This window comes from Patagioenas fasciata, chromosome 37, assembly GCF_037038585.1.
Source record: "Patagioenas fasciata isolate bPatFas1 chromosome 37, bPatFas1.hap1, whole genome shotgun sequence".
Lineage (NCBI taxonomy): Eukaryota > Metazoa > Chordata > Aves > Columbiformes > Columbidae > Patagioenas > Patagioenas fasciata.
The window spans coordinates 764,611-789,309 of NC_092556.1; the positions used below are offsets into that span (position 1 = coordinate 764,611).

A 24,699-nucleotide genomic window follows, 5' to 3' on the forward strand; every position below is an offset into this window, starting at 1 on the left:
CCTAAAATGCCCCAAAATGATCCTGAAATGCCCCAAAATGTCCCAAAATGAGCCCAAAATGCCCCAAAATGACACGAAAATGGACCCAAAAAGAGCCTAAAATGACCCAAAATGAGCCCAAAATGCCCCAAAATGACACAAAAATGGACCAAAATGAGCCTAAAATGACCCAAAATGAGCCCAAAATGACCCAAAATGATCCTGAAATGAGCCCCAAATGACCCAAAATGAGCCCAAAATGCCCCAAAATGAGCCCAAAATGACACGAAAATGGACCCAAAATCAGCCCAAAATGCCCCAAAATGACACAAAAATGGACCCAGAATCAGCCCAAAATGCCCCGAAATGGCCCAAAATGCCCCAAAATGACATGAAAATGGACCCAAAATCAGCCTAAAATGACCCAAAATCAGCTCAAAATGACCCAAAATGAGCCCAAAATGACACGAAAATGGACCCAAAATCAGCCCAAAATGCCCCAAAATGGCCCAAAATGCCCCAAAATGAGCCCAAAATGCCCCAAAATGAAGTAAAAAAGCCCCAAAACGCCTCAAATTCCCCCCAATCTTCTCCCCATCAAACTGCACATTTTTCAAAACGCCCCAAATCGCCTTTATTTGCCCCAAATTTGCCCCTTTTTTGGACGCTGGTTTTAGGGTAAATACGGCAGAGGGGGCGGGGTTAAAGGAGGCGGGGCTTGTCCCACTCGAGCTGCCATTGGTCGAGAGCCAGGAGGTGGCGCCGCGTGTCCCAACCGGCGGCCGCCAAACCTGCAGGGGGCGCTGGGGTCAATGGGATGGGGAACTGGGGATACTGGGAGGGACTGGGAGGGACTGGGGGGGACTGGGGGGACTGGGGGGACTGGGGGGAAGTGGGGGGGAACTGGGGGGACTGGGGGGGACTGGGGGGACTGGGGGGACTGGGGGGAACTGGGAGGGACTGGGGGAACTGGGAGGGACTGGGAGGACTGGGGGGGACTGGGAGGGACTGGGAGGGACTGGGGGGACTGGGGGGGACTGGGGGGAACTGGGAGGGACTGGGAGGACTGGGGGGGACTGGGAGGGACTGGGGGGGCTGGGAGGACTGAGGGGAACTGGGGGGACTGGGGGAAACTGGGAGGGACTGGGAGGACTGGGAGGGACTGGGGGGAACTGGGGGGGACTGGGAGGGACTGGGGGGGACTGGGAGGGACTGGGAGGGACTGGGATGACTGGGGGGACTGGGGGGGGCTGGGAGGGACTGGGGGACACTGGGGTGATACTGGGAGACACTGGGAAGTTACTGGGAGGGAATGGGGTGATACTGGGAGGTTACTGGGAGGCACTGGGGGGATACTGGGAGACACTGGGAGGTTACTGAGAGGTTACTGGGAGGTAACTGGTTTGTACTGGTGTATACGGGTTTATAGTGGTCTGTAGTGGTGTATACTGGTCTGTACTGGTTTATACTGGTTTATACTGGTCTATACTGGTACCTTGCAGTAGCCGCGGTCCCAGTTCCCCCCAGAGCCGGGAGCTCTCGGCCAGCGCCCCCCAGGGGACCGATCCTGGAGCTGCAACACAACCCATACTGGGAACACTGGGGATACTGGGAGGGACTGGGAGGGACACACTGGGGATACTGGGAACACTGGGGATACTGGGAGGGACTGGGAGGGACACACTGGGGATACTGGGAGCACTGGGGATACTGGGAGGGACTGGGAGGGACACACTGGGGATACTGGGAGCACTGGGGATACTGGGAGAACCGGGGATACTGGGAGGGACCGGGAGACACACTGGGGATACTGGGAGATACTGGGAGGGACTGGGAGCACTAGGGATACTGGGAGATACTGGGAGACACACTGGGGATACTGGGAGAACTGGGGATACTGGGAGGGACTGGAGACACTGGGGATACTGGGAACACTGGGGATACTGGGAGAACCGGGGATACTGGGAGGGACCGGGAGACATACTGGGGATACTGGGAGGGACTGGGAGACACACTGGGGATACTGGGAGATACTGGGAGGGACTGGGAGCACTAGGGATACTGGGAGATACTGGGAGACACACTGGGGATACTGGGAGAACTGGGGATACTGGGAGAACTGGGGATACTGGGAGGGACTGGAGACACTGGGGATACTGGGAACAGTGGGGATACTGGGAGAACTGGGGATACTGGGAGGGACTGGGAGACACACTGGGGATACTGGGAGATACTGGGAGGGACTGGGAGACACACTGGGGATACTGGGAGATACTGGGAGGGACTGGGAGCACTGGGGATACTGGGAGCACTGGGACACACACTGGGGATACTGGGAGAACTGGGGATACTGGGAGGGACTGGAGACACTGGGGATACTGGGAACAGTGGGGATACTGGGAGAACTGGGAACACTGGGGATACTGGGAACAGTGGGGATACTGGGGATACTGGAAGGGACTGGGAGACATACTGGGGATACTGGGAGATACTGGGAGACACACTGGGGATACTGGGAGCACTGGGGATACTGGGAGAACTGGGGATACTGGGAGAACTGGGGATACTGGGAGATACTGGGAGGGACTGGGAGTGACACACTGGGGATACTGGGAGACACACTGGGGATACTGGGAGACACACTGGGGATACTGGGAGATACTGGGAGAACTGGGGATACTGGGAGGGACACACTGGGGATACTGGGAGAACTGGGGATACTGGGAGGGACACACGGGGGATACTGGGAACACTGGGGATACTGGGAGAACTGGGGATACTGGGAGGGACTGGGAGACACACTGGGGATACTGGGAGCACTGGGGATACTGGGGATATTGGGAGAACTGGGGATACTGGGAGAACTGGGGATACTGGGAGTGACTGAGAGGGACACACTGGGGATACTGGGAGATACTGGGGACACATACTGGGGATACTGGGAGAACTGGGGATACTGGGAGATACTGGGAGACACACTGGGGATACTGGGAGCACTGGGGATACTGGGAGCACGGGGAGGGACTGGGGATACACAATGGGGATACTGGGAACACTGGGGATACTGGGAGAACTGGGGATACTGGGAGGGACTGGGAGGGACACACTGGGGGACCCAGGGGACCCCAAATCAGCCCCAGAGACCCCGAAATTGCCCCAAGTGACCCCAAAATGAGACCCAGGGGACCCCAAATCAGCCCCAGAGACCCCAAAATCGCCCCAAGTGACCCCAAAATGAGACCCAGGGGACCCCAAATCACCCCCAGAGACCCCAAAATCGCCCCAAGTGACCCCAAAATGAGACCCAGGGGACCCCAAATCAGCCCCAGAGACCCCAAAATCGCCCCAAGTGACCCCAAAATGAGACCCAGGGGACCCCAAATCACCCCCAGAGACCCCAAAATCGCCCCAAGTGACCCCAAAATGAGACCCAGGGGACCCCAAATCAGCCCCAGAGACCCCAAAATCACCCCAAGTGACCCCAAAATGAGACCCAGGGGACCCCAAATCACCCCCAGAGACCCCAAAATTGCCCCAAGTGACCCCAAAATGAGACCCAGGGGACCCCAAATCAGCCCCAGAGACCCCAAAATCGCCCCAAGTGACCCCAAAATGAGACCCAGGGGACCCCAAATCACCCCCAGAGACCCCAAAATCGCCCCAAGTGACCCCAAAATGAGACCCAGGGGACCCCAAATCAGCCCCAGAGACCCCAAAATTGCCCCAAGTGACCCCAAAATGAGACCCAGGGGACCCCAAATCACCCCCAGAGACCCCAAAATTGCCCCAAGTGACCCCAAAATGAGACCCAGGGGACCCCAAATCACCCCCAGAGACCCCAAAATCGCCCCAAGTGACCCCAAAATGAGACCCAGGGGACCCCAAATCACCCCCAGAGACCCCAAAATCGCCCCAAGTGACCCCAAAATGAGACCCAGGGGACCCCAAATCACCCCCAGAGACCCCAAAATTGCCCCAAGTGACCCCAAAATGAGACCCAGGGGACCCCAAATCACCCCCAGAGACCCCAAAATTGCCCCAAGTGACCCCAAAATGAGACCCAGGGGACCCCAAATCAGCCCCAGAGACCCCAAAATCGCCCCAAGTGACCCCAAAATGAGACCCAGGGGACCCCAAATCACCCCCAGAGACCCCAAAACTGCCCCAGGTGACCCCAAAATGAGACCCAGGGGACCCCAAATCACCCCCAGGGACCCCAAAACTGCCCCAAAATGGCCCAAGTTGGGACTCAATGGACCCCAAAAGACCCCAAATTTGCCCCAAGTGACCCCAAAATGAGACCCAGGGGACCCCAAATCAGCCCCAGAGACCCCAAAATCGCCCCAATTGACCCCAAAATGAGACCCAGGGGACCCCAAATCAGCCCCAGAGACCCCAAAATTGCCCCAAGTGACCCCAAAATGAGACCCAGGGGACCCCAAATCAGCCCCAGAGACCCCAAAATCGCCCCAAGTGACCCCAAAATGAGACCCAGGGGACCCCAAATCAGCCCCAGAGACCCCAAAATTGCCCCAAGTGACCCCAAAATGAGACCCAGGGGACCCCAAATCACCCCCAGAGACCCCAAAATCACCCCAAGTGACCCCAAAATGAGACCCAGGGGACCCCAAATCAGCCCCAGAGACCCCAAAATCGCCCCAAGTGACCCCAAAATGAGACCCAGGGGACCCCAAATCAGCCCCAGAGACCCCAAAATTGCCCCAAGTGACCCCAAAATGAGACCCAGGGGACCCCAAATCAGCCCCAGAGACCCCAAAATTGCCCCAAGTGACCCCAAAATGAGACCCAGGGGACCCCAAATCAGCCCCAGAGACCCCAAAATCACCCCAAATGACCCCAAAATGAGACCCAGGGGACCCCAAATCAGCCCCAGAGACCCCAAAATCACCCCAAATGACCCCAAAATGAGACCCAGGGGACCCCAAATCACCCCCAGAGACCCCAAAATCGCCCCAAATGACCCCAAAATGAGACCCAGGGGACCCCAAATCAGCCCCAGAGACCCCAAAATCGCCCCAAGTGACCCCAAAATGAGACCCAAGGGACCCCAAATCAGCCCCAGAGACCCCAAAATTGCCCCAAGTGACCCCAAAATGAGACCCAGGGGACCCCAAATCAGCCCCAGAGACCCCAAAATCGCCCCAAGTGACCCCAAAATGAGACCCAGGGGACCCCAAATCAGCCCCAGAGACCCCAAAATCGCCCCAAGTGACCCCAAAATGAGACCCAGGGGACCCCAAATCACCCCCAGAGACCCCAAAATCGCCCCAAGTGACCCCAAAATGAGACCCAGGGGACCCCAAATCACCCCCAGAGACCCCAAAATCGCCCCAAGTGACCCCAAAATGAGACCCAGGGGACCCCAAATCACCCCCAGAGACCCCAAAATCGCCCCAAGTGACCCCAAAATGAGACCCAGGGGACCCCAAATCAGCCCCAGAGACCCCAAAATCGCCCCAAGTGACCCCAAAATGAGACCCAGGGGACCCCAAATCACCCCCAGAGACCCCAAAATTGCCCCAAGTGACCCCAAAATGAGATCCAGGGGACCCCAAATCACCCCCAGAGACCCCAAAATTGCCCCAAGTGACCCCAAAATGAGACCCAGGGGACCCCAAATCACCCCCAGAGACCCCAAAATCGCCCCAAGTGACCCCAAAATGATACCCAGGGGACCCCAAATCACCCCCAGAGACCCCAAAATCGCCCCAAGTGACCCCAAAATGAGACCCAGGGGACCCCAAATCACCCCCAGAGACCCCAAAATCGCCCCAAGTGACCCCAAAATGAGACCCAGGGGACCCCAAATCACCCCCAGAGACCCCAAAATCGCCCCAAGTGACCCCAAAATGAGACCCAGGGGACCCCAAATCACCCCCAGAGACCCCAAAATCGCCCCAAGTGACCCCAAAATGAGACCCAGGGGACCCCAAATCAGCCCCAGAGACCCCAAAATCGCCCCAAGTGACCCCAAAATGAGACCCAGGGGACCCCAAATCACCCCCAGAGACCCCAAAACTGCCCCAGGTGACCCCAAAATGAGACCCAGGGGACCCCAAATCAGCCCCAGAGACCCCAAAATTGCCCCAAGTGACCCCAAAATGAGACCCAGGGGACCCCAAATCACCCCCAGAGACCCCAAAATCACCCCAAGTGACCCCAAAATGAGACCCAGGGGACCCCAAATCAGCCCCATAGACCCCAAAATCGCCCCAAGTGACCCCAAAATGAGACCCAGAGGACCCCAAAAGCCCCCAAATTATCCCAAGTTGGGACTCAATGGACCCCAAAAGACCTCAAATGACCCCATAATGTGACCCAGGGGACCCCAAAAGCCCCCAAATCACCCCCAGGGACCCCAAAACTGTCCCAAAATGACCCAAAATTCACCCCCAAAACTGCCCCAAACCACCCAAAATTGCCCCAGGAGACCCCAAATCCCCCCCAGGGACCCCAAATCCCCCCCAGGGACCCCAAACCTGCCCCCATTGCCCCCAATGCACTCACGGCAGCGGCGCAGCCGGGCCTGCAGGGGGCGCAGTTCGGGACCCAGCGGCGCCCCCTGGGGGACGGGAGGACCCAGCAGCTCCTCCAGCAGCAGCGCATGCGCCGCCGCCAAAATGGGGGTGCTGGGGGGAGCCCCCCCTCGCAGCCCCACCCCCACCCAACCTGGGGGGGACACAGGGGGGTCAGCCGGACGCCTGGGTCCTTTCCCGGACGCCTGGGTCCTTTCCCGGACGCCTGGGTCCCTCCTGAAGTGCTAGGACCCCTATTTGGCTCCCCCGGAACTCCTGGGTCCCTCATGAATTTCTGGGTCCCATCCCGGACGCCTGGGTCCCTCCCGAACTCCTGGGTCCCTCCCGAACTCCTGGGTCCCTCCCGAACTCCTGGGTCCCTCCCGGACGCCTGGGTCCCCTATTTGGGTTTCTCCCGAACTCTTGGGTCCCTCCCGAACTCCTGGGTCCCTCCTGAACTCCTGGGTCCCTCCCGAACTCCTGGGTCCCTATTTGGGTTCCCCCGAACTCCTGGGTCCCCCCGAACTCCTGGGTCCCCCCGCACTCCTGGGTCCCTCCCGAACTCCTGGGTCCCTATTTGGCTCCCCCCGAACTCCTGGGTCCCCCCGCACTCCTGGGTCCCTCCCGAACTCCTGGGTCCCTCCCGAACTCCTGGGTCCCTCCTGAACTCCTGGGTCCCTCCCGAACTCCTGGGTCCCCTCCTGAACTCCTGGGTCCCCCCGAACTCCTGGGTCCCTCCCGAACTCCTGGGTCCCCTATTTGGGTTCCCCCGAACTCTTGGGTCCCCTCCCGAACTCCTGGGTCCCCCCGAACTCCTGGGTCCCCCCGCACTCCTGGGTCCCTCCCGAACTCCTGGGTCCCTCCCGAACTCCTGGGTCCCTCCCGGACGCCTGGGTCCCCACCTTCGGAGGGGCGGAGCACAATGATGTAATTCTCGGTGCCGCACTCCAGCGCCTTCTTGAATTCGGCCTCACTGGGGGGGGACACCCGGACTCCTGGGTCCCTCCCAAACTCCTGGGTCCCTCCCCGAACTCCTGGGTCCCTCCCGAACTCCTGGGTCCCTCAGAACTCCTGGGTCCCTCCCAAACTCCTGGGTCCCTCCCAAACTCCTGGGTCCCTCCCGCACTCCTGGGTCCCTCCCCGAACTCCTGGGTCCCTCCCGATCTCCTGGGTCCCTCCCCGAACTCCTGGGTCCCTCCCCGAACTCCTGGGTCCCTCCCGAACTCCTGGGTCCCCTCCTGAACTCCACGGTCCTTCCCGAACTCCTGGGTCCCTCCCGAACTCCTGGGTCCCCTCCTGAACTCCACGGTCCTTCCCGAACTCCTGGGTCCCTCCCAATCTCCTGGGTCCCCTCCTGAACTCCTGGGTCCCTCAGAACTCCTGGTCCCCTGTTTGGATCCCTCCCGAACTCCTGGGTCCCTTCCAGACTCCTGGGTCCCCTATTTGGATCCCTCCCCGAACTCCTGGGTCCCTCCCGAACTCCTGGGTCCCTCAGAACTCCTGGGTCCCCTGTTTGGAACCCTCCCCGAACTCCTGGGTCCCTCCCGAACTCCTGGGTCCCTCCCGAACTCCTGGGTCCCTCAGAACTCCTGGGTCCCTCCCGAACTCCTGGGTCCCTCAGAACTCCTGGGTCCCTCCCAAACTCCTGGGTCCCTCCCCGAACTCCTGGGTCCCTCCCCGAACTCCTGGGTCCCTTCCAGACTCCTGGGTCCCCTGTTTGGATCCCTCCCCGAACTCCTGGGTCCCTCCCCGAACTCCTGGGTCCCTCCCGAACTCCTGGGTCCCCTCCCGAACTCCTGGGTCCCCCAGACTCCTGGGTCCCCCCCGGACGCCTGGGTCCCCCCCGGACGCCTGGGTCCCTCGGACGCCTGGGTCCCCCGGATGCCTGGGTCCCTCACCTCTGGACCAGTCGGTGCAGGGGGGCTCCCAAGTGGAGGGTGAGGCGGGTGCTGAAGCCTAAGGGGACAATGGGGACATGGGGTGACACTGGGTCATACTGGTCATACTGGTGATACTGGGAATGACACCGGGGTCACACTGGTTATAGTGGGGCTCATACTGGTCAAACTGGTCACACTGGGGGTGCCACTGGGGCTCATACTGGTCAAACTGGTCACACTGGGGGTGCCACTGGGGCTCATACTGGTGATACTGGTGACACTGGGGGTACCACTGGTCACACTGGGGTCATACTGGTGATACTGGGGCTTATACTGGTGATACTGGGGCCCATACTGGCCACACTGGTTATACTGGGGCTCATACTGGTGATACTGGTTGCACTGGGGGTCACAGTGGTGCTCATACTGGTGACACTGGGGCTCATACTGGTCACACTGGTTATAGTGGGGCTCATACTGGTGACACTGAGGATCACACTGTGGCTCATACTGGTCACATTGGGGCTCATACTGGTTATACTGGGGCTCATACTGGTGACACTGGTGATACTGGGTGGTCATACTGGTCACACTGGGTATACTGGAGGGTCATACTGGGGCTCGTATTGGTGACACTGAGGGTCACACTGGTTATACTGGGGGTCACACCAGGGCTCATACTGGTGACACTGGGGGTCATACTGGTGCCAGTGGGGCTCATACTGGTGACACTGGGGTCACACTGGCTATACTGGGGCCCATACTGGTCATACTGGGGCCCATACTGGTCATACTGGGGGTCACACTGGTTATACTGGGGGTCACACTGGTCATACTGGGGCTCATACTGGTCATACTGGGGGTCACACTGGTCATACTGGGGCCCATACTGGTCATACTGGGGGTCACACTGGTCATACTGGGGCCCATACTGGTCATACTGGGGGTCACACTGGTCATACTGGGGCCCATACTGGTCATACTGGGGGTCACACTGGTCATACTGGGGCTCATACTGGTCATACTGGGGGTCACACTGGTCATACTGGGGCTCATACTGGTTATACTGGGGGTCACACTGGTCATACTGGGGCCCATACTGGTCATACTGGGGCCCACACTGGTTATACTGGGGGTCACACTGGTCATACTGGGGCCCATACTGGTCATACTGGGGGTCACACTGGTCATACTGGGGCCCATACTGTTCATACTGGTCATACTGGGGGTCACACTGGTCATACTGGGGCCCATACTGGTCATACTGGGGGTCACACTGGTTATACTGGGGGTCACACTGGTCATACTGGGGCCCATACTGGTCATACTGGGTGTCATATTGGTCATACTGGGGGCCACACTGGTTATACTGGGGGTCATACTGGTGACACTGGGGTCACACTGGCTATACTGGGGCCCATATTGGTCATACTGGGGCCCATACTGGTCATACTGGGGGTCACACTGGTTATACTGGGGGTCACACTGGTCATACTGGGGCTCATACTGGTCATACTGGGGGTCACACTGGTCATATTGGGGCTCATACTGGTCATACTGGGGGTCACACTGGTTATACTGGGGGTCACACTGGTAATACTGGGGCCCATACTGGTCATACTGGGGCCCACACTGGTTATACTGGGGGTCACACTGGTCATACTGGGGCCCACACTGGTTATACTGGGGGTCACACTGGCTATACTGGGGCCCATACTGGTCATACTGGGTGTCATATTGGTCATACTGGGGGCCACACTGGTTATACTGGGGGTCATACTGGTGACACTGGGGTCACACTGGCTATACTGGGGCCCATATTGGTCATACTGGGGCCCATACTGGTCATACTGGGGGTCACACTGGTTATACTGGGGGTCACACTGGTCATACTGGGGCTCATACTGGTCATACTGGGGGTCACACTGGTCATACTGGGGCCCATACTGGTCATACTGGGGCCCACACTGGTTATACTGGGGGTCACACTGGTCATACTGGGGCTCATACTGGTCATACTGGGGGTCACACTGGTCATATTGGGGCTCATACTGGTCATACTGGGGGTCACACTGGTTATACTGGGGGTCACACTGGTAATACTGGGGCCCATACTGGTCATACTGGGGCCCACACTGGTTATACTGGGGGTCACACTGGTCATATTGGGGCTCATACTGGTCATACTGGGGGTCACACTGGTCATATTGGGGCTCATACTGGTCATACTGGGGGTCACACTGGTTATACTGGGGCCCATACTGGTCATACTGGGGCCCACACTGGTTATACTGGGGGTCACACTGGCCATACTGGGGCCCATACTGGTCATACTGGTGCCACTGACCCGGCAGCAGCGGCTCCTCCGGGTTCACCTCTGCGGGGCTGGGCACCCACAGCGCTCTGCCCCCTTTGGCCGAGACTCCGCCCCCTATGCAGAAACCACGCCCCCTTTACTCTCAGCCCCGCCCCTTCCAGCATCAGCCCCGCCCTGCTACCCTCAGCCCCGCCCCCACACCCTCAGCCCTGCCCCATTACCCCCAGCCCCGCCCCGTTCCCCCCAGCCCCGCCCCTTCCAGCGTCAGCCCCGCCCCGTTCCCCCCAGCCCCGCCCCTTCCAGCACCAACCCCGATCCCACCATCCCCACCACCATTCCCCTCAAGCCCCGCCCCTTGTACCCCTGTCCCCGCCCCTTCCAGCACCAGCCCCGCCCCGTCCCCCCAGCCCCGCCCCTTCCAGTGCCAGCCCCGCCCCCGGTGCCCTCACCCCCCTCCCAGCCCCGCCCCGTTACCCTCAGCCCCGCCCCCATTACCCTCAGCCCCGCCCCTTCCAGCGTCAGCCCCGCCCCGCTACCCTCAGCCCCGCCCCTCACTGCCCTCACCCCCTCCCAGCCCCGCCCCGTTCCCCTCAGTCCCGCCCCGTTCCCCCCAGCCCCGCCCCGTTCCCCCCAGCCCCGCCCCATTCCCCCCAGCCCCACCCCTTCCAGCGCCAACCCCGATCCCACCATCCCCACCACCATTCCCCTCAAGCCCCGCCCCTTGTACCCTTCTCCCCGCCCCTTTCAGCGCCAGCCCCGCCCCTTCCAGCGTCAGCCCCGCCCCATTACCCTCAGCCCCGCCCCGCTACCCTCAGCCCCGCCCCCGGTGCCCTCACCCCCCTCCCAGCCCCGCCCCTTCCAGCGCCAGCCCCGCCCCTTCCAGCGTCAGCCCCGCCCCTTCCAGCGTCAGCCCCGCCCCATTACCCTCAGCCCCGCCCCGCTACCCTCAGCCCCGCCCCCGGTGCCCTCACCCCCCTCCCAGCCCCGCCCCGTTCCCCCCAGCCCCGCCCCTTCCAGCGCCACCCCCGATCCCACCATCCCCACCACCATTCCCCTCAAGCCCCGCCCCTTGTACCCTTGTCCCCGCCCCTTCCGGCGGAGGCCCCGCCCCTTCCGGCGGAGGCCCCGCCCCGGCAGGCGCGGCGCAGCGCCAGGCGCAGGCGCGGGCGGTTGAGGGAGCGGAGCCGCAGGCACCGCACGGCGCCCACGTTGGCCAGCAGGTGCGTGACCAGCAGCGCCGACACGGCCCACGCCGTCACCCTGGGGACACGGGGGGACACGGGGGGACACGGGGGTGGGGGCGCGGGAACGGGGGACAAGGCCCGTGAGGCGCGGGAAAGGCGGGAAACGCCCCCCCCCCCCCCCAGCTCCAAGCCGCTTTGGGCTCGAGGCCACGCCCCCTTGGCGAGGCCACGCCCCCAACCAAGCCCGGTTCCCCCAATCCCCTACCAGTTCCCCCCGCCCCCCAGTTCATCCCAGTCCCTCCCAGTTCCCCCAGTCCCTCCCAGTTCATCCCAGTCCCTCCCAGTTCCCCCAGTCCCTCCCAGTTCATCCCAGTCCTCACAGTCCCTCCCAGTTCATCCCACTTCCCCCCAGCTCATCCCAGTTTATCCCAGTCCTTCCCAGTTCCCCCCAGTCCTCCCCAGTTCATCCCAGTCCACCCAGTTCATCCCAGTTCCCCCCAGTCGCTCCCAGTTCATCCCAGTCCCTCCCAGTATCCCCAGTCCCTCCCAGTTCCCCCCAGTCCCTCCCAGTTCATCCCAGCTCCTCCCAGCTCATCCCAGTTCCCCCAGTTCATCCCAGTCCCTCCCAGTATCCCCAGTCCCTCCCAGTTCCCCCCAGTCCCTCCCACTTCATCCCAGCTCCTCCCAGCTCATCCCAGTTCCCCCAGTTCATCCCAGTCCCTCCCAGTATCCCCAGTCACTCCCAGTTCCCCCCAGTCACTCCCAGTTCATCCCAGTCACTCCCAGTTCATCCCAGCTCCTCCCAGTTCCCCCAGTTCATCCCAGTCCTCCCAGTTCCCCCCAGTCCTCCCAGTCCCTCCCAGTTCATCCCAGCTCCCCGCAGCTCATCCCAGTCCTTCCCAGTTCCCCCCAGTTATTCCCAGTCCCCTCAGTTCATCCCAGTTCCTCTCAGTCACCCCCAGTTCATCCCAGTTCCTCTCAGTCACCCCCAGTTCATCCCAGTTCCTCCCAGTCCTTCCAGTGACCCCCAGTCCCCCTAATCCCCTCCCAGTGTCCCAGTCCCTCCCAGTTCATCCCAGTTCCCCCCAGTTCATCCCAGTGCCCCCCAGTTCATCCCAGTTCCTCCCAGTCCCCCCAGTGACCCCCAGTCCCCCTAATCCCCTCCCAGTATCTCCCAGTCCCTCCCAGTTCATCCCAGGCCCTCCCAGTTCCCCCCAGTCCCTCCCAGTTCATCCCAGTTCCTCCCAGTCACCCCAGTTCCTCCCAGTCCCCCTAATCCCCTCCCAGTGTCTCCCAGTCCCTCTTGTTCATCCCAGTCCCTCCCAGTTCCCCCCAGTCCCTCCCAGTTCATCCCAGTTCCCCCCAGTCACTCCCAGTTCATCCCAGTTCCTCCCAGTCCCCCCAGTTCCTCCCAGTCCCCCCAATCCCCTCCCAGTTCCCCCCAGTTCATCCCAGTTCCTCCCAGTCCCCCCAGTCCCCCTAATCCCCTCCCAGTGTCCCACTCCCTCCCAGTTCATCCCAGTTCCCCCCAGTCACTCCCAGTCCCTCCCAGTTCATCCCAGTTCCTCCCAGTCCCTCCCAGTTCATCCCAGTCCCTCCCAGTTCATCCCAGTGCCCCCCAGTCCTCCCCAGTCCATCCCAGTTCCCCCAGTCACTCCCAATCCCTCCCAGTTTCTCCCAGCCTCCCCAGTTCCCTCCCAGTATCCCCAGTAACCCCCAGTCCCTCCCTAACCCTTTCCGTGGCCCCACCCCTTCCCCAAGGCCCCGCCCCTTTCCCAAGCCACGCCCCCTTCCCCAAGGCCCCGCCCCTTTCCCCTAAGCCCCGCCCCTCACCATGGCCGCCCGTCCAGCAGCGGCAGCAGCAGCAGCGCCAGGATCAGCCCCACCCCGTTCACCAGCGTCTCCTGACCAGTATGGACCAGTACAGACCAGTATGGACCAGTACAGACCAGTATGAACCAGTACGGACCAGTAACCCCACCTACCGCCACCCCACATGCCCTCCCAGTCTATCCCAGTCCCTCCCAGTTGCCTTCACAGTCCTTCCCAGTGCTCCCAGTACAACCCAGTGACCCTCCCAGTAAAGCCTGGCTGTCCCCCCAGTGCTCCCAGTTGCCCTCCCAGTGCTCCCAGTCCCCCCCAGTCTCCCCAATCCCTCCCAGTTCCCCCCAGTCCCTTCCAGGTACCCCCAGTCCCTCCCAGGCCATCCCAGTTCCCCCCAGTTCCCTCCCAATCCCTCCCAGTATAAACCAGTTCTCTCCCAGTTCATCCCAGTCCCTCCCAGTTCCCCCCAGTCCCTCCCAGAGCTCCCAGTCCCTCCCAGTTCATCCCAGTTCCCTCCAGTCCCTCCCAGTTGCCCCCCAATCCCTCCCAGTCCCCCCAGTTCTCCCAGTTCCCCCCAGTCCCTCCAGTTCCTCCCAGTTCCCCCCAGTCCCCCCCAGTTGCCTTCCAGTCCCCCCCAGTCCCTCCCAGTTCATCCCAGTTCCCTCCAGTCCCTCCCAGTTGCCCCCCAATCCCTCCCAGTCCCCCCAGTTCTCCCAGTTCCCCCCAGTCCCTCCAGTTCCTCCCAGTTCCCCCCAGTCCCCCCCAGTTGCCTTCCAGTCCCCCCCAGTTCCCTCCCAGTGCTCCCAGTCCCTCCCAGTTCCCCCAGTCCCCTCCCAGTTCCCCCCAGTCCCTCCCAGTTCTCCCCAGTTCCCTCCCAGTCCCTCCCAGTTCCCTTCCAGTCCCTCCCACTACAAACCAGTTCCCTCCCAGTTCATCCCAGTATAAACCAGTCCCTCCCAGTATAAACCAGTTCCCACCTGGCTGCCGTCCTTGGCGGCCACGTCGGCCACGTTGTCCCGTTGGGCCTGGTGAACGACCAGGGACGCTCGGGTGGCCCCGCCCGCCACGCCCACCACGCACTGGGGACACCAGTATAAACCAGTATGAACCAGTATGGACCAGTACAAACCAGTATGAACCACCACAAACCCACACAAACCCAGAGAAACCTGCATAAACCACTATAGACCAACACAGACCAGTACAAACCAGTATAGTACACACTGGCCCACCATGCACTGGGGACACCAGTATGGACCAGTATAAACCAGTATGAACCAGTATGAACCAGTATGAACCACCACAAACCCACACAAATTGGGAGAAACCTGGATAAACCACTATAGACCAACACAGACCAGTACAAACCAGTATAGTACACACTGGCCCACCACGCACTGGGGACACCAGTATGGACCAGTATGAACCAGTATGAACCCACACAAACCAGGAGAAACCTGGATAAACCACTACAGACCAGTACAAACCAGTATAAACCAGTATAACACAGAGTGGCCCATCACGCACTGGGGACACCAGTACAAACCAGTATGAACCATGAGAAACCCACACAAACCAGTATAAACCAGTCCCTCCCAGTATCCCCCATTAACCCCCAGTAACCTCCCAGTAGCCCCCATTATCCCACCAGTAACCTCCCAGTTTTCCCCAGTATCCCCCAGTAGCTCCCAGTAACCTCCCAGTATCCCCCAGTCCCTCCCAGTATCCCCCAGTTCCTCCCAGTAACCTCCCAGTATCCCCCAGTCCCTCCCAGTCCCTCCCATTACTCCCCCAGTGCCTCCCAGTATCCCCCCACTGCCCCCCAATGCCTCCCAGTAACTCCCCATTACTCCCCCAGTGCCTCCCAGTATCATCCCAGTGCCTCCCAGTAACCTCCCAGTATACCCAGTGCCTCCCAGTCACCTCCCAGTTTCCCCCATTACCCCCCAGTGCCTCCCAGTCCCTTCCCAGTTTCCCCCATTACTCCCCCAGTTCCTCCCAGTAACCTCCCAGTATCTCCCAGTTTTCCCCAGTATCCCCCCAGTAGCTCCCAGTAACCTCCCAGTATCCCCCAGTCCCTCCCATTACCACCCAGTCCTTCCCAGTATCCACCAGTACAAACCAGTATCCCCCATTACACCCCCCCAGTAACCTCCCAGTATCCCCCAGTGCCTCCCAGTCCCTCCCATTACCCGCCCAGTAACCTCCAGTCCCTCCCAGTATCCCCCAGTTCCTCCCAGTATCCCCCATTACCCCCCCAGTATCCCCATTATCCCCCCTATTCCCACCCGGTGGGCGTGGCCAAGCAGCGATGGGCGTGGCCAAGCCCCATTACCTTGGCAGCCGTTGCCAGGGTCAGGAGGGCGGGGCCTGCGGGCGGCCAATGAGGAGCCAGCATCTCCAGCAGGAGCGCCACGTCGTTGATGACGTCAGCAGCCAGCCTGGGCGGGGCCACGTGTGGGGGGGTGGTCACATGGGGGCGCGTTGCCAGGCAACGAGGGGGCGTGGCCTCGCGGGGTGGGCGGGGTTTGCTTGGGGATGCATTGCTGGGCAATGGGGGGGCGTGGTTTGGGGGAAAGGGGCGTGGTCTGAGTGTGGGCGGGGTTTGGAGGGGGCGTGGCCTCACCGCCATTGTTTGGCCTCACAGTCCAGGCGGCTCCTGGGGAGGAACCAGTAAAGACCAGTAAGGACCAGTATGGACCAGTTGTGGCTCCCAGTAAGGCCCAGTGATGGTTCCCAGTGCTCCCAGTAAGTCCCAGTATTCCCAGTCCCCCCCCCAGTCCCTCACAGTATAACCCAGTTCATCCCAGTCCCTCCCAGTTCCACCCAGTCCCCCCCAGTTCCCCCCAGTATAACCCAGTTCATCCCAGTTCCTCCCAGTACAACCGAGTATAACCAGTAGAACGCAGTATACCCCAGTACAACCCAGTATATTCCAGTATAACCCAGTATACCCCACTAAAACCCAGTATACCCAATATAACCCAGTATATCCCAGTAAAACCGAGTATACCCCAGTATAAACCAGTATAATCAATATAACCCAATATAAGCCAGTACAACCCAGTATAACCCAGTACAACCCAGTATTCCGGTGTAACCCAGTATAACTCATTATAACCAGTATACCCCAGTACAACCCAGTATATCCCAGTATCACCCAGTACAACTCCCTATACCCCAGTATAACCCAGTATATCCCAGTATAACCCAGTACAACCCACTATACCCCGTATATCCCAGTATAACCCAGCATAACCCAGTGTAACCCAGTATAACAAGTATAACCCAGTACAACCCAGTATATCCCATTATATCCCAGTACAACCCAGTTCATCCCAGTATAATCCAGTGCACCCCAGTATAACCCATTATAACCAGTATATCCCACTATAACCCAGTATATCCCAGTACAACCCAGTATATCCCAATATATCCCAGTATAACCAGTATATCCCAGTATAACCCAGTTCATCCCAGTATAACCCATTATAACCAGTATATCCCACTATAACCCAGTATATCCCAGTATAACCAGTATATCCCAGTATAACCAGTATATCCCAGTACAAACCAGTATATCCCAGTACAACCCCGTACAACCCAGTATAACCCAATATAACCCATTATAACCAGTATACCCCAGTACAACCCAGTATATCCCAGTATAACGCAGTACAACCCAGTTCATCCCAGTATAACCCATTATAACCAGTATATCCCAGTACAACCCAGTATATCCCAGTATAGCCCAATATAACCCAGTATAACCAGTATAACCAGTATATCCCAGTACAACCCAGTACAACCCAGTTCATCCCAGTATAACCCATTATAACCAGTACATCCCAGTATAACCCATTATAACCAGTACATCCCAGTATAACCAGTATAACCCAGTATATCCCAGTATACCCAGTATATCCCAGTATACCCAGTATATCCCAGTATAACCCATTATAACCAGTATATCCCACTATAACCCACTATAACCCAATATACCCAGTATATCCCACTATAACCCAGTATATCCCAGTACAACCCAGTATATCCCAGTACGATCCAGTATAACCCAGTATATCCCAATAAATCCCAGTATAACCAGTATAACCCAGTATAACCCAGTATATCCCAGTACAACCAGTATAACCAGTATATCCCAGTACAACCCAGTACAACCCAGTATAACCCAGTATATCCCAATATATCCCAGTATAACCAGTATATCCCAGTACAACCCAGTATATCCCAGTATAACCAGTATAACCCAGTATAACCAGTATATCCCAGTACAACCCAGTATATCCCACTATAACCCAGTATATCCCACTATAACCCAGTATAACCAGTATATCCCAGTATAACTCAGTATATCCCAGTATAACCCAGTATATCCCAGTATAACCAGTATAACCCAGTATATCCCAATACATCCCAGTATAACCAGTATATCCCAGTATAACCAGTTCACTCACCCCTGCCACCAGGTGAAGCTGATCCGCGTCACCATCCCCACCCCGTCTGCGATTTTGGGGGGAAAAAGGGCGATTTTGGGCAATTTATCCCAATCCAGAGCCTTGGGGATGAGTTGGGGTCATTTTGGGGCAAATTCGGGGGATTTTGGGTCATTTTGGGGTTCAATTTGCGTCATTTTGGGTTCAATTTGGGTCATTTTGGGGCAAATTCGGGGGATTTTGGGTCATTTTTGGGTTCAATTTGCGTCATTTTGGGTTCAATTTGGGTCATTTTGGGGCGAATTCGGGGGATTTTGGGTCATTTTTGGGTTCAATTTGCGTCATTTTGGGTTCAATTTGGGTCATTTTGGGGCAAATTCGGGGGATTTTGGGTCATTTTGGGGTTCAATTTGCGTCATTTTGGGTTCAATTTGGGTCATTTTGGGCTCAATTTGGGTCCAATTTGGGTCATTTTGGGTTCAATTTGAGCCATTTTGGGTTCAATTTGGGTCCAATTTGGGTCATTTTGGGTTCAATTTGAGTCATTTTGGGTTCAATTTGGGTCATTTTGTGTTCAATTTGGGCCTTTTTGGGTCATTTTGGGCTGAATTTGGGTCATTTTGGGTTGAATTTGGGTCATTTTGGGTTCAATTTGGGTCCAATTTGGGTTCAATTTGAGTCATTTTGGGCTGAATTTTGGTCATTTTGGGTTCAATTTGGGTCCAATTTGGGTTCAATTTGAGTCATTTTGGGCTGAATTTTGGTCATTTTGGGTTCAATTTGGGTCCAATTTGGGTCATTTTGGGTTGAATTTGGGTCCAATTTGGGTTCAATATGAGTCATTTTGGGCTGAATTTGGGTCATTTTGGGTTGAATTTGGGTTCAATTTGGGTAATTTTGGGTCCAATTGGGGTCATTTTGGGTTCAATTTGGGTCCAATTTGGGTCCAATTTGGGTTCAATTTGAGTCATTTTGGGCTGAATTTTGGTCATTTTGGGTTCAATTTGGGTCCAATTTGGGTCATTTTGGGTCCAATTGGGGTCATTTTGGGTTCAATTTGGGTCCAATTTGGGTCCAATTTGGGTTCAATTTGAGTCATTTTGGGCTGAATTTGGGTCATTTTGGGCTCAATTTGGGTCCAATTTGGGTCATTTTGGGTTCAATTTGAGCCATTTTGGGTTCAATTTGGGTCCAATTTGGGTCATTTTGGGTTCAATTTGAGTCATTTTGGGTTCAATTTGGGTCATTTTGGGTTCAATTTGGGCCCAATTTGGGTCATTTTGGGCTGAATTTGGGTCCAATTTGGGTCATTTTGGGCCCAATTTGAGTCATTTTGGGTTCAGTTTGGGTCATTTTGGGTTCAATTTGGGTCCAATTTGGGTCATTTTTGGGTCCAATTTGAGTCATTTTGGGTCCAATTTGAGTCATTTTGGGTTCAGTTTGGGTCATTTTGGGTCATTTTGGGTCCAATTTGAGCCATTCTGGGCTGAATTTGGGTAATTTTGGGTTCAATTTGGGTCCAATTTGGGTCATTTTGGGTTCAATTTGGGTCATTTTGCGTTCAATTTGAGCCCAATTTGGGTCATTTTGGGTTCAATTTGGGCCCAATTTGGGTCATTTTGGGTTCAATTTGAGCCCAATTTGGGTCATTTTGGGTTCAATTTGGGCCCAATTTGGGTCATTTTGGGTTCAATTTGAGCCACTTTTGGAACAATTTGAGCCATTTTGGCCTCAATTTGGGTGATTTTGGGCTCAATTTGGCCCATTTTGGGCCAAATTTGGGTCATTTTGGGCTGAATTTGGGCCATTTTGTGCCGAACCTCGATCAACTTTGTGCCGAATTTCCCCCTTTTTGTGCCAAATTTCCCCGGTTTTGGGCCAAATTTCCCCGTTTTTGGGCCAAATTTGGTCGTTTCTGGGGTAACTTGGCCCCGTTTTCGCCGATTTTGGGTCATTTTGGGTCATTTTGGGTCATTTTGGGGTGGTTTTGGGCTCACCCCTCAGCAGCCACCCCAGCGCGGCCCCGGTGACGTTGGCGTTGGTGTCCCCGACCCCCACGGCCTGCAGGACCGAGCGCGCGGCCACCGCGCCCGCCAGGGAGCTGCACAGGGCCTGCACGGACCAGTACGGACCAGTATAAACCAGTATGGACCAGTAACACCCCCCACGGACCTCCCCATAACCCCCTGGTCACATCCCAGTATAAACCAGTATAGACCAGTATAGACCAGTATGGACCAGTAACCACCCAGAGACCCCCCCCAGTGCCTCCCAGTGACCCCCAGATCCCTCCCAGTGACCCCTGGTCACCTCCCAGTGAAAACCAGTATAGACCAGTATAAACCAGTATAGACCAGTATAGACCAGTATGGACCAGTATGGACCAGTAACCACCCAGAGACCCCCCCCCAGTGCCTCCCAGTGACCCCCAGATCCCTCCCAGTAACCCCCAGTCACCTCCCAGTGAAAACCAGTATAGACCAGTATAAACCAGTATAGACCAGTATGGACCAGTAACCACCCAGAGACCCCCCCCAGTGTCTCCCAGATCCCTCCCAGTGACCCCCAGTCACCTCCCAGTGAAAACCAGTATAGACCAGTATAGACCAGTATAGACCAGTACAGACCAGTATGGACCAGTAACCACCCAGAGACCCCCCCCAGTGCCTCCCAGTGACCCCCAGATCCCTCCCAGTGACCCCCAGTCACCTCCCAGTGACCCCCAGTTACATCTCCCAGTGCAAACCAGTCCAAACCAGTATAAACCAATATAAACCAGTACAAACCAGTATAAACCAGTACAAACCAGTACAAACCGGTAACCCCCCACTATCCCCCCCAGATCTCCCAGGTACCCCCCAATGCTCCCAGTGACCCCCAATTACATCCCAGTGACCCCCAGTTACATCTCCCAGTGCAAACCAGTTCACACCAGTATAAACCAATATAAACCAGTACAAACCAGTATAAACCAGTACAAACCAGTATAAATCGGTAACCCCCCACTATCCCCCCCAGATCTCCCAGGTACCCCCCAGTGCTCCCAGTGACCCCCAATTACATCCCAGTAACCCCCAGTTACATCTCCCAGTGCAAACCAGTTCACACCAGTATAAACCAGTACAAACCAGTATAAATCAGTACAAACCAGTATAAACCAGTACAAACCAGTATAAACCGGTAACCTCCCACTATCCCCCCCAGATCTCCCAGGTACTCCCCAATGCTCCCAGTGACCCCCAATTACATCCCAGTGACCCCCAGTTACATCTCCCAGTGCAAACCAGTTCACACCAGTCCAAACCAGTCCAAACCAGTATAAACCAGTATAAACCAGTACAAACCAGTACAAACCAGTATAAATCGGTAACCCCCCACTATCCCCCCCAGATCTCCCAGATGCCCCCCAGTGCTCCCAGTGACGCCCAATTACATCCCAGTAACCCCCAGTTACATCTCCCAGTGCAAACCTGTCCAAACCAGTATAAACCAATATAAACCAGTACAAACCAGTATAAACCAGTACAAACCAGTATAAATCGGTAACCCCCCACTATCCCCCCCAGATCTCCCAGGTACCCCCCCAGTGCTCCCAGTGACCCCCCAATTACATCCCAGTGACCCCCAGTTACATCTCCCAGTGCAAACCAGTTCACACCAGTATAAACCAATATAAACCAGTACAAACCAGTATAAACCAGTATAAACCAGTACAAACCAGTACAAACCAGTACCTGCAGTGCGTCCCAGAGCTGGTAGCTCAGGTAGTCGCTGCTGACGCTCTCCGGGAAGCCCTGGGGAAGCAGCACCCGCTGCACCAGTACAGACCAGTTACTCCCAGTACAAACCAGTAACCCCCATCAGCCCCCCAGTGACCCCCCAAACACCTCCCAGTTACACCAGTTACCTCCCAGTATAAACCAGTAACCCCCCCCCAGGGACCCCCAGTGACCCCCAACCACCTCCCAGTTATACCAGTTACCTCCCAGTATAAACCAGTAACCTCCCATTAACCCCCCCAGGCACCCCAACCACCTCCCAGTGCAAACCAGTTACTCCCAGTCCCTCCCAGTGCCCCCCATTCCCCTCCCAGTGCCCCCCAGTTGCCCTCCCAGTCCATCCCAGTTCCTCCCCAGTCCCTTTCAGTCCCCCCCAGTTACCCTCCCAGTCCCTCCCAGTCCCCTCCAGTTCCCCTCCCAGTCCCTCCCAGTTCCTCCCAGTTCCCCTTCCAGTTCCCCCCAGTCCCTCCCAGTCCCTCCCAGTCCCTCCCAGTTCCCCCCATTCCCCTTCCAGTTCCCCCCATTCCCTCCCAGTCCATTCCAGTCCCTCCCAGTCCCCCCCAGTTCCCCTCCCAGTGCCCCCCAGTCCCCCCCAGTTCCTCTCCCAGTCCCCCCCGGTTCCCCTCCCAGTCCCTCCCAGTACCCCCCAGTTCCCCTTCCAGTTCCCCCCAGTCCCTCCCAGTCCTCCCCAGTCCATCCCAGTTCCCCCCCAATCCCCTCCCAGTTCCCCCCAGTTCCCCTCCCAGTCCCCCCCATTCCCCTCCCAGTTCCCCCCATTCCCTCCCAGTCCATTCCAGTTCCCCTCCCAGTCCCTCCCAGTCCATCCCAGTCCTCCCCAGTCCATCCCAGTTCCCCCCCAATCCCCTCCCAGTTCCCCCCAGTCCCCCCCAGTTCCCCCCATTCCCCTCCCAGTCCCCCCAGTCCCCCCCAGTTCCCCCCATTCCCTCCCAGTCCATTCCAGTTCCCCTCCCAGTCCCCTCCCATTCCCTCCCAGTCCATTCCAGTCCCTCCCAGTCCCCCCCAGTTCCCCTCCCAGTTCCCCCCAGTCCCCGCCAGTTCCCCCTCCCAGTCCCCCCCAGTTCCTCCCAGTGCCCCCCAGTTCCCCTCCCCGTCCCTCCCATCCCCTCCCAGTCCATCCCAGTTCCCCCCCAGTTCCCCCCCCAGTCCCTCCCAGTCCCTCCCAGTATCCCCAGTCCCTCCCAGTATCCCCAGTCTATCCCAGTATCCCCAGTCTCACCTGCGCCGCTCTCCAGGCCCCCCCGGCCGCCCCCCCCGTTTCGTCCCTGCGGAGCCGCCCCCGCGGGTCCCCGCGGTACCGAGCGGCTTCGCGCGGCCCCCACAGCTCCCGGCACAAAGTCGGGGACCCCCCGGGAGCGGCCGGACCCGCCGGGACCTGCCCGGGATCCCCCCCGCCTCCCCCGGCCACTCCGGCCGCCTCCGACCCCTTCCCGGGAAGCGCCGCCGGAGACATCGCTACCGGCGGGAAGAGTGGGAGGCGGAGGGAAAGCAGAGGGACTTCCGGGAAAGGGATAGATGGGAGGGGAGGCGCGCTGGGGAGGGAGTCCGCCAGCTCTCTATGGTCTCCGCATTGGGATAATGGAGGAGGGAGGTCCTCCAGCTCTCTATGGTCATTGAGGCGGGCTGGGAGGAGGGTCCTCCAGCTCTCTATGGTTTCCCCGGTACGACAGTGTAGGAGGCGGGCCCTCCAGCTCTCTATGGTCATTGGGGAGGGCTAGGAGGAGGGTCCTCCAGGTCTCTATGGTCATTGGGGCGGGCTGGGAAGAGGGTCCGCCACCTCTCTATGGTCATTGGGGTGGGCTGAGGGGAAGGTCCGCCAGGACTCCATGGTCTCCCCAGTAGGACAGTGTAGGAAGCGGGTCCTCCAGAACTCTATGGTTCATTGCGACAGGCTGGGAGATCCTCCAGCTCTCTATGGTCACTAAGGGTGGCCTGGGAGGAAGGTCCTCCAGAACTCTATGGTCTCCCCAATCACTTTGGGGTAATTCGGGGCAATTTTGGGGTCCCCTGGAACCATTTTGGGTCACGTGGCCCCTCTACCCCAACTCTATGGTCTCACCCACCCTTGGGTGCCCCACCGCCCGGACGCCTGGGTCCCCCCAACAGCCACACGGCAGCTCCAAGCGCTTTATTGGTTGGGATAGGGTGGGAGGGGGCGGGGCCACCTCTAGGTCATGGGGGGGTTGGGGGGCACCCATGGGTGCCGTGGGGCACCTTGGGGGTTCCGACGTGGACGGGAAGCGGGGGTTGGTCCTGCAGGGGGCGTGGTCTCGTCTCGGAGGGTTGTGATTGGCTGAGGGGCATAGGGGGGTTGGCCAATGAGCATCAGGGGGTTCAACCAATGAGGATGAAGAAGCAACCGGGGGGGCTGGGTGGTGATGACCCAATCCAAGACCTGTGATTGGCCAGGGATGGGCTTGGTTGGCCATGGTTGGCCATGGATGGGCTTGGTTGGCCATGGATGGTCATGGATGGGCTTGGTTGGCCATGGATGGGCTTGGTTGGCCATGGATAGGCTTGGTTGGCCATGGATGGCCATGGATGGGCTTGGTTGGCCATGGATGGCCATGGATGGGCTTGGTTGGCCATGGATGGCCGTGGTTGGCCATGGATGGGCTTGATTGACCATGGTTGGTCTTGGTTGGCCATGGTTGACCTCAGTTGACTTCAGTTGGTCTTGGTTGGCCATGGTTGACCTTGGTTGGCCATGGTTGATCTTGGTTGACTT

The 24,699-nt window shown here is 58.1% G+C and overlaps 1 protein-coding gene and 1 long non-coding RNA gene across 4 annotated transcripts; one reads left to right on the forward strand and one right to left on the reverse strand.

The window, feature by feature from the left end:
- Nucleotides 1-588: 588 nt before the first annotated feature.
- On the reverse strand, nucleotides 589-24,034 carry RUSF1 (RUS family member 1). 2 transcript variants are annotated; one of them, XM_065859519.2, is made up of 15 exons: nucleotides 23,191-24,026; nucleotides 21,909-21,986; nucleotides 20,172-20,286; nucleotides 18,196-18,241; nucleotides 16,347-16,379; nucleotides 16,056-16,161; nucleotides 14,698-14,799; nucleotides 13,730-13,800; nucleotides 11,788-11,972; nucleotides 10,743-10,826; nucleotides 8,414-8,471; nucleotides 7,418-7,488; nucleotides 6,508-6,669; nucleotides 1,475-1,552; nucleotides 589-770 (listed from the first exon to the last, which is right to left on the reverse strand). In XM_065859519.2, the coding sequence occupies exons 1-15, from the start codon at nucleotides 23,674-23,676 to the stop codon at nucleotides 682-684; spliced, it is 1,764 nt and encodes a 587-aa protein (XP_065715591.2). In that variant the 5' UTR covers nucleotides 23,677-24,026; the 3' UTR covers nucleotides 589-681. The 2 variants fall into 2 exon arrangements, with proteins under 2 accessions (XP_065715591.2, XP_065715593.2); XM_065859521.2 differs by lacking the exon at nucleotides 6,508-6,669 and having other exon boundaries at nucleotides 23,191-24,034.
- LOC139826240 (uncharacterized) lies at nucleotides 11,819-20,895 on the forward strand. Of its 2 annotated transcripts, XR_011736223.1 has the most exons (4): nucleotides 11,819-11,932; nucleotides 13,750-13,857; nucleotides 16,368-16,468; nucleotides 20,182-20,895. It is a non-coding gene; the product is annotated as an uncharacterized lncRNA (long non-coding RNA). The 2 variants fall into 2 exon arrangements; XR_011736222.1 differs by lacking the exon at nucleotides 11,819-11,932 and having other exon boundaries at nucleotides 13,722-13,857; nucleotides 20,179-20,317.
- Nucleotides 24,035-24,699: the final 665 nt, after the last annotated feature.

Excerpts from the sequence above, each read along its gene's own strand:
- RUSF1 (XM_065859519.2), bottom strand. The coding sequence starts at position 23,676 with ATGACCATAGAGAGCTGGAGGGCCCGCCTCCTACACTGTCGTACCGGG. Across the intron at positions 16,380-18,195 it reads AGCTTCACCTGGTGGCAGGG|GAGCCGCCTGGACTGTGAGG; the intron begins GTGAGTGAACTG and ends GTTCCTCCCCAG. Across the intron at positions 10,827-11,787 it reads CGGAAGGGGCGGGGACAAGG|GGGGCGGAGTCTCGGCCAAA; the intron begins GTACAAGGGGCG and ends GTTTCTGCATAG.